A 14,087-nucleotide genomic window follows, 5' to 3' on the forward strand; every position below is an offset into this window, starting at 1 on the left:
TTGAAGAGCACAAGCTTTGAGGGGAGACTGTCCAAGTTTGTGTCCTGTTCCTCCGTCTGCTGTGGATTGGCCAAGGCTGATTTACAGACCTCTCTAATCTGCAGTTACCAATATATATAAAGTGAAGAAAATAATAGTATCTCTCTAATGAGGGTTCTTTGAAGAGTCAGTGGAATGATGCACTTAAAAATTAACACAATGCCTGGCTCATTAACTCTCAACACCTTGTAATTCTTATTATAGTTATAATTATTATATAAGAGGAAATATACTAAAAATATGTTTGTGTCTGAATATATAAAGAATCGTGTTTGGGTAACATTTAATCTCATTTTTAGATTCTTGAAAAGATCAGAACTCTTTTCTAACTTGCTGGATCCAACCTTTGCTAAGACTGGGCAATTATTGCAGTGATTCTATTTGTATTTAAAATGTCTTTGTTATTGTCTAAAAGCAATTTAAAGTCTAGCTTATTTTAACAAAGTTAGAATAGATAAGACATAACCACGATTTTGTAGCAATATTGCAGCTCAATCAATGTTGACTAGGATTTTTTTACCTGATGTGCTGTTATTGCTAAAAATCATTTTGAGTAAAATGGCTTTGTTTATGCAAATACATGGCAGCATACTCAATCCTCATGAGATATTTCTTATCAGTGTACTCTAATGTTTGTGTAGTGGTCTCCAATTGTGGAGTAATCATCTTTATTATTAATAATGATATTAAGTGACAACCAAGCACTGTGCTGAGCATGTTATTTGCATTATTTCATTTTATCAACTCAAAGTAGTTACTGTTCTCCCGATTTTACAGAGGAACAAATGGACTTTGAGAGGTGAGGAACTTACCCAGAGCCACATGTCTAGGGTGGCAAGGATGGACCATGACTGACTCCAAAGCCCCCTTACAGTAGAAGAGAAGCATCTGTGGCAAAGGTGTTGTGATACAGGCTTTGCAAGGGCATTTCCATGTGGTACAAGTTCTTTATTAAAGCTAGACATTATCACTGGTAAATCCATGAACACGTTATCAGGATCTATAAGGTGAAGGCTTAATAAGAAACAAGCTTTAATTCTTATTTTCCTCAATTTATTATCTTAAGATGTTTTCTTATCTATTTAATGGATAATACTTTTTGATATTTTAGAGAAAGATTGTGTTTTGATATTTTGTAATTTGGAACGAAACACGTCCCCTGCTTCCAGACAACAGGACAACATAAAGGAGCTAGCTGTGTCCTAATGGGTGTGGGGAGACAGCATTTTATTCTAGGAACTTTGACTATATTTTGAATTAGTGTTAAATCTATATAACTTGATAGTATTAGAAATTAGTGAGACCAAGTAAAAATTTTCCTCAAGAGGAAACCTCTGTCTTTGCATTCTTCACTACTCTTTCTTCTCCTTTTAATTGGCAAAAAAAAAATGGAGTAATAATACTGTGCCTTATTAATAATAAATTCAAATTTATTCAGTTTTAGGAACTATAATGAATTTGTTGGAATATTTTTAATCCCTTTCTATCAATCCATCCATACATAGTATTTCCTAAATTTATCAACAGTTTGCATGGTTATTCAGATGTCTTGAATGACATTTTACAGTATGGTGACATATGCATTCTAGGATCTAACATGCTGCAATTTCTGCCCTTTTTCCCTTCCAGTGTCTGTATTTATGCTGAAAGTCCAGGTGAATGACGTCATCAGTCGTCAGTACCTGAGCCAAGCAGTTGTAGAAGTGTTTGTGAACTACACGAAGACCAATTCCACAGTGACTAAGAACAATGGAGCAGTGTTGATAAGAGTGCCCTATAAATCAGGACTCAGCTTAACCATTATTGCTTACAAAGATGGCTACGTGTTGACTCCTCTGCCTTGGAAGACCGGAAGAATGCCAAGTAAGCCCTTCAGCAGTGTTTTGCCTTCATAAATGTCTATGATTTTTTTTTCTCTGCTTTCGGAATCTTTTGTTCTGGTAAATGAGAATATCTATGTGAAGTCAGTATAAGGAGGCTAGAAAGGAGTGCCAGTTTGAAGAAAACATGAAGGCCTTTTTCCTTCTACAGAGGCTTGAAGGAATGCTGAGCAAGAGCTCGGCTCTGGTACAAAGTGTGTCTGCAGGTGGCGGGAAGGGGCTTGGCAGGCCCAGAGGATTAGTTAGAAACAGGGTGGGCCGGGTACCGTGGGGCCAGGTGATGATGGAAGGATGTTCTCAAAAGATGAGACAAACAGTTTAGATTTATGTGCTGAGTAATAAAGCAGTTATTATAGATTCTTGAACACAATGAGTGTCAGTTGTTAGAAACTGAATTTACTTAACAGTGTACAATGAATAGGCCAGCAGTAGGACTAAAATGGATTCAGGGAGCCTGGCTACAAAGCTGTGGTTGTGCTGGTGGACGATAACAACAGCCTCGTGTCAGAGAGGGAATGAAAAGGAGAGGAGGAGTACATGAGGCATGCTGAAGAAAGAGTTGGTAATTACTGTGGTAATCATTTCACAATATATACATATATCAAATCATCACATATTACACCTTAAACTTATATGATATTATATGTCAATTATATCTCAATAAAGCTGGAAAAAAAAAGAATTGATAGGACTTAGTATGACAAATTGAATATTGGGAGGAATGGGCCATACAAGGTACCGTAATATAAGTCTGACTGATTAGAAGGATGATACATTAGGTAATAGGTCTCTCTCTCTCTCTTTTTTTTTTCTTGGTGGGGAAGATTAGCCTTGAGCTAACATCAGTTGCCAATCCTCCTCTTTTTGCTGAGGAAGATTGGCCCTGGGCTAACATCTGTGTCCATCTTCCTCTATTTTATATGTGGGATGCCTGCCACAACATGGCTTGATAAGCGGTATGTAGGTCCACGCCCGGGATCTGAACATGTGAACCCCGGGCAGCCAAAGCGGAGCACAAGAACTTTAACCACAACACCACTGGGCCAACCCCTCTCTCTTTTTTTAATGTGGTACTTCTTGTTTTAGAATTTAGATATTTTATTTGGTTTCATATTGGAAGCATGCGAATTCTTGAACCATTATTTAAATTTAGAATGAGAAAGAAAATGAAAAATGAATTAGATAATTTAATAAGATTCATGTGAACAAGATTTTAATAAAATCATGACTAGAAAATCTGAATAGGGTTGTGTTTGAGGTGAATTTATGGTCTTAAATGCTTTAATTTTTTTAAAAGTCAGAAATTAAGCATAGTTATTCATTCAGTGAAAGTCAGAAAAAGAAAGAAAAAAGAATAAAGATTAAAGTAGATTGGCATAAATTAGAAAATATAAAGAAGAGATAATTGACAAAATGCTAGTTCTTTGAAATAAATTATACATACATCTGGCTAATCTAAACAAAAATGAGGGAAATAAAAGAAGGCAAGAAAAGAAATACATAAAAGCTTTAAAAATCATATCGAATTTAATGGCACTAATCTTAAAAAATGCAATAAAATGAACAATTTTGTGATAATATAAATGACTATATTGATTTTAGATGAGGTAGACCAATAACCATGGATAAAATGTTCTAGGTAAAAATAACTTGATTCGAAGGCTGTAAGAAAAAGTACTCCAAATCATTTTACTAAACCAGAACAGCCTTGATTCCAATACTTAACAAAGGTAATACAAAATTAAATGCCTTAATATATGTGCATACTCTCTCTCTCTCATATATATATGTACACCCCTCTATAGACCAATCTTATCTATAACTCTGTATGTAAAAATCCTAAACAGAATAGTAAAAAGAATTTCACCGTCATTGAAATATAGCACACTGTCAAGACAAGTAGGATTTTTCTTCTTTGCAGGTCTATAAGGATGTTAAATATGTGTCAAATTCTATTAATTTTTTGTATATCATATTAGTAGAACAAATTAAAACTATATGATATTATCAACAATTGTCTAAAATGCATTTTACAAGTTTACCATCCATACCTAAGAACAAACTTTTTAAAAACTAGGACCACAAAGATATCCTTAAGTATCTCAAAATCATACTTAGCTATAAAATATTAGAAGTGATCCTACTAAAATAAGAAACTAAACACAAATGTCTATATTAATTTATATTGTAGTGGAAGTTCTTATCAGAGCAAAAAGATATTACAGATTAAAAAAGGGGATAGCTATTAGGAAGAATGAAAACCATTATTTCTGGTTATGATCATATGCCTGGAAGACTACAAATTAGCATTGGTACAAATCAATACATGTTCTTATACACCAGAAGTAATAACCAGTTAGGAAAAATAATGAAGAGAAATCCCTCTTAGAACAACAAGAACAAAATATACAGGGAAACCCACAAAAAAAAGTGAAATAAATGCGTGTGGGGAAAATAAAACTACTACTAACAAACGTTGGTGATAGAGCTAAAAAACCCAAATAAACTAAAACACTGGATAACTGGAAAAACATCATATTTCTTCTTAGAAAAACTGAATATTGTAAAGATTTCAGTTCTTCCCTAATTAATTTATAGACTTACTGTATTAAAGAAAAATCTTGGCAAAATAATTCTTAAAGAATAAATGTGTAAAAATACCTGGGAATCTTGTTTTGAAAGATTTACTAGAGGCAGTTTGCCATTCCAGATGACTAAAATATATAGCTACAAAATTAAAACTATGTGATATTGTACTATGATTTGTACTCTGGTACAGATCAGATACTAGTATTTATAAAAAATGTAATCTATGGTAAGATGCCATTATAAACCTGAGTATTCAGTAAGTAGTATTGGGATATTTTGCTTAGCTATTCAGAGTAAATTAATTTGGATGCATATTCCAAAATGTATCGCTTGAAGAGTTCAAATGTGGAAAATCAAATCAAATATAAGAGAATAAGAAACTGTCTGATTTTTTTATTAGGATGGTCTGTTTAAACTTAAAAGCAATAGAAGATATCATAAATAATAGATTTCACCATATTTAAAAAAATGGTGGGAAAAATATATGAAACAATAAGGAGTGATAGCCTTAATAATGCAAAGAATTTATATGAATCAGTAAAAAACACCAGTGCCCTGCCTAAATAAGGTATATGAGCTAGCAATTATAAACATAGGAAATACAAATGATTAGTAAATGTGAGAAAATATTTTACCTTCCTAATAATCTAAGATGTGTACATCAAAGAAATACACATTTCTTAGATTTTTCACCTTAGAAAAGTTTTTAAAAAGTGAACATACTCCGTATTGACAGAGTGAGGTAAGAAGGCCATTCTCAAACACGGTTGATGGGGGTACAAATTAGCGAAATTCTCTGGATAGCAATTCTGAAATATGTGTCAGTCTTCAAAATCTTCGTAACTTTTGACCCAATATTCCACTGCTAGGAATCTATCCTAAAAACAAACATACAAATAAGTAGGGTGGACAGATGTTTGTGCACAAGGATGTTGATTCAAATATTTTGTAATAGTAGTGAAAATGGAAACAATGTAAATATACAATATGAGTGTAGTGGTTAAGTAAATCTTGATACTTCAAGAAATGAAATATGTGACCTTGAAAATATTATGAAAAGTTTCTATTGAGGAAAAGAAATGCTTATGATATTATCTTAAGTGAAAAAAGCAGGGTAAAAAATATTCTGTATACAATGTCATACTCCCTATTTTGAAAAATCCAGGAAGACCTATACTGAAATACTAATTAATAGTGGTTGTCTCTGTGGTGGTGTTGTGATGACCATCATTTTCTTTTTATTTTTTCTGTATTTATCAACTTTTCCAGAGTGGATATACATCCCTTTTATAATCGGAAACATTTTTTTTAAGAGAAAGGAAATCTAAATGTAAGTTTTAGTGAGGTTCAAAAGAGTCTCCTCAGATTTAATAACCTTAAAAAGCTGTCATGGCTGCCCCTTTTAAGCTATCTGTGACTGAGAAAGTATCCAAATATGGGATAATGCCCTAATTATAATCGTCTCAAGGTCCAAGCTACTACCCTACCATCTCCTCTCCAATCGAATAAATCCATTAATCAGTCTAAATGTTAGTGTATTCTGAATTGAAATCATACCTTCCTATGGTAGTTCTCTTTTCCTATTTAGGAAAAAAATGTATTTCATTTTATATCCACCCGTACATCATTGTATACTTTTTGTATTTTGTCCTGTCTTTTCCATATTTCCTTTACAGCTCTTTGATGCACCTCAAAATATTAAAAGTATTGCCATGCAAATGTGCTTTATCTTAAGTGATTGAGGGATATTATGTTATTTCTATTAATTTTAAATGCTTATATCACATTGAGGAGAGATATCAAATGAGAACTCGTGCTTTGGGTAACGCCTCAAAACATATTTTTCTTTTGCAGGATTAGTAGGCTTATTTGATCTGTTCTTATAAAATGATGGTCTCTTGTCCCAGCTTCTTGCTCCTGATCTTGAAAAAATTGTTATCTTTCAGGTCACCTGCACTTCACTCATCTCACCAGTTGTTTCAGGGGCCTACGTTTGTAGGCGGGTTCAGCCCCATCCGTCCTGCGTTACTACTAACGGTTGTCTGTGGATCATTCTGTGCGTTAAACTCTTTTCTCCTCTGCCAACTCAGAGTCTGTTTGGCAAACCATACTGTGTGAAGAAGAGCATTGGACCCTTATGTAGGAAGTTAAAAAAGAGGAGTGGATGTAGTTTCTATCTTAAAGACCCTTGAATCATGGAGCCAAGAAAATTTTTAAAAAAATCATGAGAAGGAAATAACAAGTAACAATTTATGTAGAGAAAATAGCAGAGGGTTATTCAAGTATTTTTAACTTGACCATATATATCTGGGGTTAGTTAGCAAACATCACTAGTCACTTTGGTACAGATACTGCGTGAAATAGAAAAGGTTAGTAGAATAAATGGTGATGCCCAGTCTTTTCTTCTCACTTTATGCTGATCCTCTTTTTCCTCCATCATATTTTACATTTATTCTTCCTTTGCTTTGAATTACTTTTCCCATCACACAGCTTTTTCCCCACTTTTTAGGATCTGCTGGAACAGAACTATATTTATCCCAGTTTTCCCCCACGTTTAATGAAATATTCTAATTGTGCTATATTTCACAGTATATTCGTCAGTTACACTGTCACTGTTCCCGCAAAGCCAAGCAAATATATGGCTATTTGAAGACACTGTTTTAATTACTGGAAAATTATCTGGTAAGTACAACACTTCTTATTCAGCTAGTAGGTAAAGGCTTGAAGTGATATTATGTAACTGTGCTTCTTCCCTAATGGATCAATGTTTATTATAAAATGTAAACTGATGAGGGATGATTATACTGCCTGTATGTTGATCTGAACTGATTGTTATTTCACTATCAGACTACAGTATGGGTTTTTTGTGTGGCAGGAATCATCCTCTCCTTTCCTATTTTAGCCTTCAAATAGGAACATTTGACTTTCAGAAATATAGGAGAGAGCTTCTGAACTTCTTTCTAAATCATATCTTTCATTAGGCTTTAGTGGTTGGTGAAATTGGGAAAAGGACTCAGACCTTTGGGGCTCTCTAATTTGCAGGTCACCTCTATTCCTGCCTGTGCCATTAAACTTGCTGCCTCTGTGGGACAGGCCCGAGGCTGGGTAGGTGAAGTATCATGCTCCATGGACATGACTTGCCCCAGTTGCATATCCCAAGGGGAAGAATATAGGAAGCCTTATTCTGAGTCTGAATCAAGCTGTGACCTCCAGCTCTGCTTTACCAGCCATGAAGATGAGAGTTTCATTCTTAAGTCACCTCCTTAACTAATCCTCAGGGAATCCCCCGCATTTTGTGACTTGTCTCCTGCATATTATATAAAAACTCTTGAAATGAAACAATTTGCTTTTTTGTTTGTTTCTTTTGTATTGGGGAATTACTCTTTAGAACGAAAACATAATAGGAATGACTGGTAAAGGCAGAAAATCCTCGCGTAGAGTCCAATAAGAGAGTCATGGTAAAAAGAATTGTTTGTGAAAGTTCTCTTCGTTTTCAGAAGCTATCTTATTTTTCCTAAAGTAATAAAAGGAAAACCGAATACTGTTATTTTGAAAAAAATTAAACTAGGGCTTGATTAGTCTTGGAGCAGTTTACTGAGTGAGGCAGTAGAATCTCTTACTCTTTTTTTTTTGCTGAGGAAGATTGCCCATGAGCTAACGTCTGTGCCAGTCTTCCTCTATTTTGTATGTGGGTCGCTGCCACAGCATGGGTGCCGCCAAGTGGTGTAGGTCTGCTCCCTGGAACCAAACCTGGGCTGCTGAAGTGGAATGTGCCCAACTTAACCACTAGGCCATGGGGCCAGCCCCTAGAATCTCTTACTGTTGAAATGCTAAGGCATTTAGCAGAATTTTGAGCCAGTGGGTTTGCTGGTGCATGGCAGGATGGGTGGATGTGGAGTAGTGTGTAGAAGTATAAAAAGTACATGGAAACTGTTTACTACAGAGAGAGGCTATGTTTTATGCTGCTGGGGCCTTAGTGAAATCGGGTTCTCCTTTTCAGTGCTTTATTTATTTGTTTTGACACATTCCTACTCCGTACTAGCCTCTTCAAACCCCATTACAAATTGTGATTTCTGTTGGCATACATGAAATGGATGCATGTGAGCATGTCCATGTGCCATTGCTTTGCCACTATATCAAGCAATGGTGAGCACTCATTTGTCTGGATAGTACTGGCCATGCCTTGGCCCGTCTCCGTGAGAACACTGTGTGCCCTCTTGAATTCTTTGATCACTTCCTTTTACTGCCTCATTTCCCTAAGAGTTGACCCATTGGTAAGGCTAAGCAGGAAAGGAGGATGTTTCTGAAGATGTTAACTCTTTCGTTAGAAAATACACATCTTCACTTCTTAACTTCCATAAAATGTTTATATTTTTTCTTCCAAGATTTGATCAGAGAGTTGTTCAGTTAGTACAGTGAAAATGTGTTAGGGGCTGGCCCCGTGGCTCAGAGGTTAAGTACGTGCACTCCACTACTGGCGGCCCAGGTTCGGATCCCGGGCGCGCACCGATGCATCGCTTCTCCAGCCATGCTGAGGCCGCGTCCCACATACAGCAACTAGAAGGATGTGCCATTATGACATACAACTATCTCCTGGGGCTTTGGGGAGAAAAAGGGGGAAAAAAAGGGGAGGAGGATGGGCAATAGATGTTAGCTCAGAGCCGGTCTTCCTCAGCAAAAAGAGGAGGATTAGCACGGATGTTATTTCCTCACACACACAAAAATAATAATGTGTTAGGCCTGTGGGTAAATGTATTTGTAGTAAAAGGAGCAGGAGAAATTGGAAACTTCAGGAATGTACAAAACCTTAGGGAAGCTCAGACAGACATTTCCCTTAGTGTACATGTTTTCAGTTGTAAGAAATTTGGGTCTGCAACATAATTAAGGCACATATTTTAAAAGAGTAAGTTGTAGATAGTACCTGTAAGTGATCAGAAGGTATCAGATAGTACCCTCAAACAACTTAACCAAACAAGAATGATATGTTACAAATGTGTTGTTTTTATTTATATCCCTTAACTATGTATTTTGCAGGTATTATTTTTCTAGCTTTATACATAAAAAGTAAACTATACACTGATTTTGAGAATTATCTTACATTATTTTATCTATCATTTCTTGTCATAACTATTTAGAAACTACTACTTTTTTTATCCCAATAATTTAACTGATTGCTTCTTTCTTTATCAGTGACTTTAAAGTCTGAAGCAAAAGCTGATGTTTCCACTAAGTTTTAGTTTTAATGATTTAAGAAGTTGATCTTTGAATTGTTGGATAAAATACGTTGATTACAGAAATATCAATATTGTCACCGAGTTCTCTCTCCATGAATTATCTTAGAGAATAGTCAATTCAAAGTTATTAATGTGAGAAATTTGTAAATTGAGTGCCTGGCAGTTGGAAGACTTTTAAGTGCATGTTTAGTTATCTGATAGAGAAACCCACCTATTTATGTAAATGGCTGAATATCATCAAAAACATTTTCTGTTGCAAGTTACTGAACACCCAGTCTTAAACTAGCTAAGCCCAGAGGAGGCCAAAAGGTGCCTTTTGTGATCTAAAGAAAGGGAGATTTCTTATTTATTCAGTTCTGAATTGAAAATAATAATTTTATGAGATGTTAGTAATGCTTAGAAATAGTAACTGCTTCCCTTAAAGTACAATGTCCTGACCAGTGGTGCTGTGCTGAGTATGCATGTTTTGTCTATTTGTTAATGAGGTTTCCTTTTTCCAGATGCCAAATCTCAACCAAGTGTTCAGTTTTCAAAAGCCTTAATTAAACTGCCCGACAACCATCACATCAACAATGTTACAGGCTATCTTACAGTTCTACAGCAATTTTTGAAAGTGGACAATTTTCTGTATACAACTGGAATTACTCTCAATAAATCAGGTATTATCTAATTTTTACATAATATAATCATATTTCTAAGAAAAAGTACATAAATCTCTCAAATACTAAGTTATTTAGATATTTGATATTCATTTAAGCTTCGGAGGATACATGTCACTTTTGAAACATAAATCTAGTTATTGAAACGTTTATAGGCAATTCCCTTTTATCCAATGAAAGAAAGATATTACCAGAGTCTTCTGCATACATTATTTCAAATTAATGGAAAATTTAATTTACAGGATATTTTTATCCAAAGGGAGTAAACAAGATATAGAAAACAGTAATGATTACTGTATAACTTTGCAAATCACATACATTTAAAAATGGAAATTTGATTTAAAGAAGTTTACACGTATCTTTTTATAATTTGTCCTATTCATTCTTAACAAATTGATCAGAAGTGACAATAATTGTCAGATGTGGAAAAGTTTATAGATTGGAGTAAGCAATTGGAGATTTTTCTTTTCAAACATGTTTAATATCCTCTATGAGTAAAAATTTATAAATATTTTCCAGCTTCAACGGCACTAAGGCTGTCATGACTTAAAAGTTAAGGGGATGGAGGAATTTTACATTTTATTTAACAGTTAACCTATGAATCACCCCCATAAAAAACAGCATATTCCCTGTGTACATCCACACTTGCTTCACCACTTGTTGCAGCATAACAAACCCCACTGTTTTTAAAATCACCTGAGACCATCTGTAATTTTGATGGTTTCAGCTGTGTCAAATTTTTGGTCCATTTCATTTGGGAAAGAGCCAGAAATTAGAGTAATAAGCATATAGGTGTTTTGGTTAGATAGGTATTTTTTTTACATGCCATAGCTGTGCTATTGGTGCCCTAGCCACATGACCCTCACTTTTCTGTTACAAGCCTGTTTCCTACTGCACAGACCTGCGACTCTGCCTGAGGGCATTCCTTGGTCCAGGAGGCAAGCTTGGCCCTCATAAAGAACACTACTGCTCATTAATACATCCTACGTAGGCTTCCTTCTTTCTTCTCTCTTAGTCCTCTACTCCCTTCATGGTAGGTGCTTCCTCCTGAGTTATCTCAGGGTCTGCTTCTGGAGGAAGCCCGTCTAAGATGCCTGCCAAAATTTTCCAGGTGTAAGTTATAGAATGTTCAAAATAAAAACTATCACAAATGAAGCTCATGTTGCACTGGAGGGTTTTTATGGGCAAGCCTCATTAGATTCAGTGGGAAGCGGTCATGATATGCTCTGCTCTCCAGCATTCCTCTACTACCTACTTTTGAGATTATTCATTAAAAGTTTCTGTTGTCCTAAGAATGCTGCTCCCCTTTTAAAAGTTCTAGAGCAGTGCTGTCAAATGGGAATGTTCTTTCTCTGTCCAATATGGTAGCCGCTAGCCACGTGTGGCTATTGAGCTTTTGAAATATGACTAGTGCACTGAGGAACTTGATTTAAATTGGCACATGTTGCATGTGGCTACTGTATTGGATTGCACGGTTCTAGAGTTCTATGAGTATAAAAATATCTTTTATTAAAGTTTACTCCTCGTTGTCTTTCAGTCTCTCTTTTTCCCTTGTACCATTCTTTTTCCTTCTTAAGTTGGCCTTATCCCAGATGGGGAGTGTCGATCCGATCAGTTTCAGCTGCATTCAGAATGTGAAGCCACTGACTGCATAGGACTGGGGGATGGAGTTAAGAGCAGTCACTTCAGAAAGCCGGCTGGCTTTACTAAATAATTTGATATGAGATTATAATTATTTACAGATTACGTAATACTTTATTTGTGCTTATGTTGGATTACTTACCAGTGCAACAAGTCCACAAAATATGTACGGTGATACTTTGCTTATCTTATGATTAGTGTTTGAGGAAGTTTCAAAGACTAATTCTCTTATATTTAACTGAAATTTTTCAATAAGCCAGTGGTTGCCCTGTCTGATAACTGAAGATAAATATCAGATGTGATAGTAGCGATAATGAGAATTCCCTTCCATGGCCTCCAAGGCCCTAGGCTATTTCCACCTCTCTTTGCCCTTCAGCCTTCCTTCTTTCTCACACATGCCAAGATCACTTCTGATTTGGGGGCTTTGCACTTGTTCCTTCTGCCTGAAAGGCTCTTCTGAGGTCTTTGCGTTGATAGCACCTTATCATTTGGCCACAGCTCAAACGTCCCCTCCTCAGAGAGGCAGCCTTCCTGACCACCCAGTTACATTGCCTTTCCAGATTTTCTTCAAAGCACTGATAAAGTATCTATCATACACTTAATTCAAGTGGAGGAAAAGCTGACAATGAGGAAAGAAATGAAAAAAAGGATTTTTTGATAGTAATGAGGATTGTGAAAAAAATCTTGCAGACAATGTAAGAGATCACGTACTCACTGTGTCTCTGGAGCCAAGATGAGTGCGTGCTTCCATTAGGGCTCTGTTGTAAATATTTGTTGAATGAACAAAACTGGCTTTTAAGCCAAAGATCCAAAAGTTTAACCACAAAGAGGAAATAATATCTAATAAGTATACTTTAGTCAACTCTTTCTGTGTTGGTAAATTACTTGGAAAATTTAAATTTATCAAATTATTTGTAGAAAATTTATATTATAATTTTAACATCATCTATAACCACATTATTTTATTCATTGTAAATATTCTGGTGTATATTATAACTTTGGCGTTGCTAATATTTCAAAAGCAAAACAAAGAAAGGCATTTTGGTTTTTTTTCCCCTAAGTAATAGGAAAAAATAAGTAGCTCCTGATATTGAAGAAGGCATGCTATAAATTGTATAACCACATCTTTAAAACCATAGGCAAATCAGTATAACCAGTTCTTCTATTAATCTCCTGTACCCCTGCTTTTCAAGTTTTGAAGACTAAGTAATATTAATATTTAGTCTAAGTTTATATTCTTTCAATTATCCTATTGTTAATCAGATGTATATTGAGGCTTATTATTTTTATTAACTAACAATATTGCTGATTTTGTCTCATGTTTGTCAAACCTGTCTATAAACATTGCATTTCGAATAGAATGCTTTTTACCTAAGGTAACTGTTAAGGAGTACAGCTGAGTCTCTTGGTTCTAGTACTTGAAACAGATGGTCTTGGGAGGAGGAGAGACAGATGCTTTAGACCTGTATCTGCGTTGATGATGTGGTATGGTGGATCTTTTATTAGTGAGATATGTTTTTTTGGTTGTTGGTTTTGTAGGTTTTTAAAAAACATTGAATTAGATTCCAGTGACCTTAAATCTGATGACTCAGAGAATTAGATCTCTAGGCTCGTATTGTCATATTATAATGTTACATAAGTATAGCTTATATTTATTTGATATATTTTAAAATTATATTTTAAAAATCCTTAATGAAGATCTAGTATCTATATGATATTAAAATGGACAACTCTAGGTGAAATAGAGGAACTAGATATTTTAGGCCCATCTTAATTTGTTACTAATATGTAACTACAATCTGTATTTTATGTGTGATTTTAATGAAACTGTCTTCTTTTTTAGGTTTTGAAAGCATTGAATTGACTCCACTTGCTGCAATATGTGTGAAAATATATTCTGGAGGAAAAGAATTAAAAGTGGATGGCTCTATTCAAGTTTCTCTCCCGCTTCTACATACAGATGATGTAAGGGTAGGGGATCACATCCCTGCCTGGACATTTGATATGAACACAGGTATGTGAGCTAGGAGAAAATATTCTGAATA

At 35.1% G+C, this 14,087-nt stretch overlaps 1 protein-coding gene across 1 annotated transcript in view; it reads left to right on the forward strand.

Annotated features, from left to right (window-relative positions):
- The window catches only part of FAM171B (family with sequence similarity 171 member B), a 64,403-nt gene that overhangs the window by 36,979 nt on the left and 13,337 nt on the right, over positions 1–14,087 (forward strand). Inside the window, exons 2-5 of the mRNA XM_058549386.1 lie at positions 1,669–1,902; positions 7,098–7,190; positions 10,243–10,401; positions 13,886–14,056. Of these exons, the coding sequence (XP_058405369.1) occupies positions 1,669–1,902; positions 7,098–7,190; positions 10,243–10,401; positions 13,886–14,056 (657 nt within the window). The remainder of the gene's footprint in view (positions 1–1,668; positions 1,903–7,097; positions 7,191–10,242; positions 10,402–13,885; positions 14,057–14,087) is intronic.

Source organism: Diceros bicornis, chromosome 10, assembly GCF_020826845.1.
Source record: "Diceros bicornis minor isolate mBicDic1 chromosome 10, mDicBic1.mat.cur, whole genome shotgun sequence".
Lineage (NCBI taxonomy): Eukaryota > Metazoa > Chordata > Mammalia > Perissodactyla > Rhinocerotidae > Diceros > Diceros bicornis.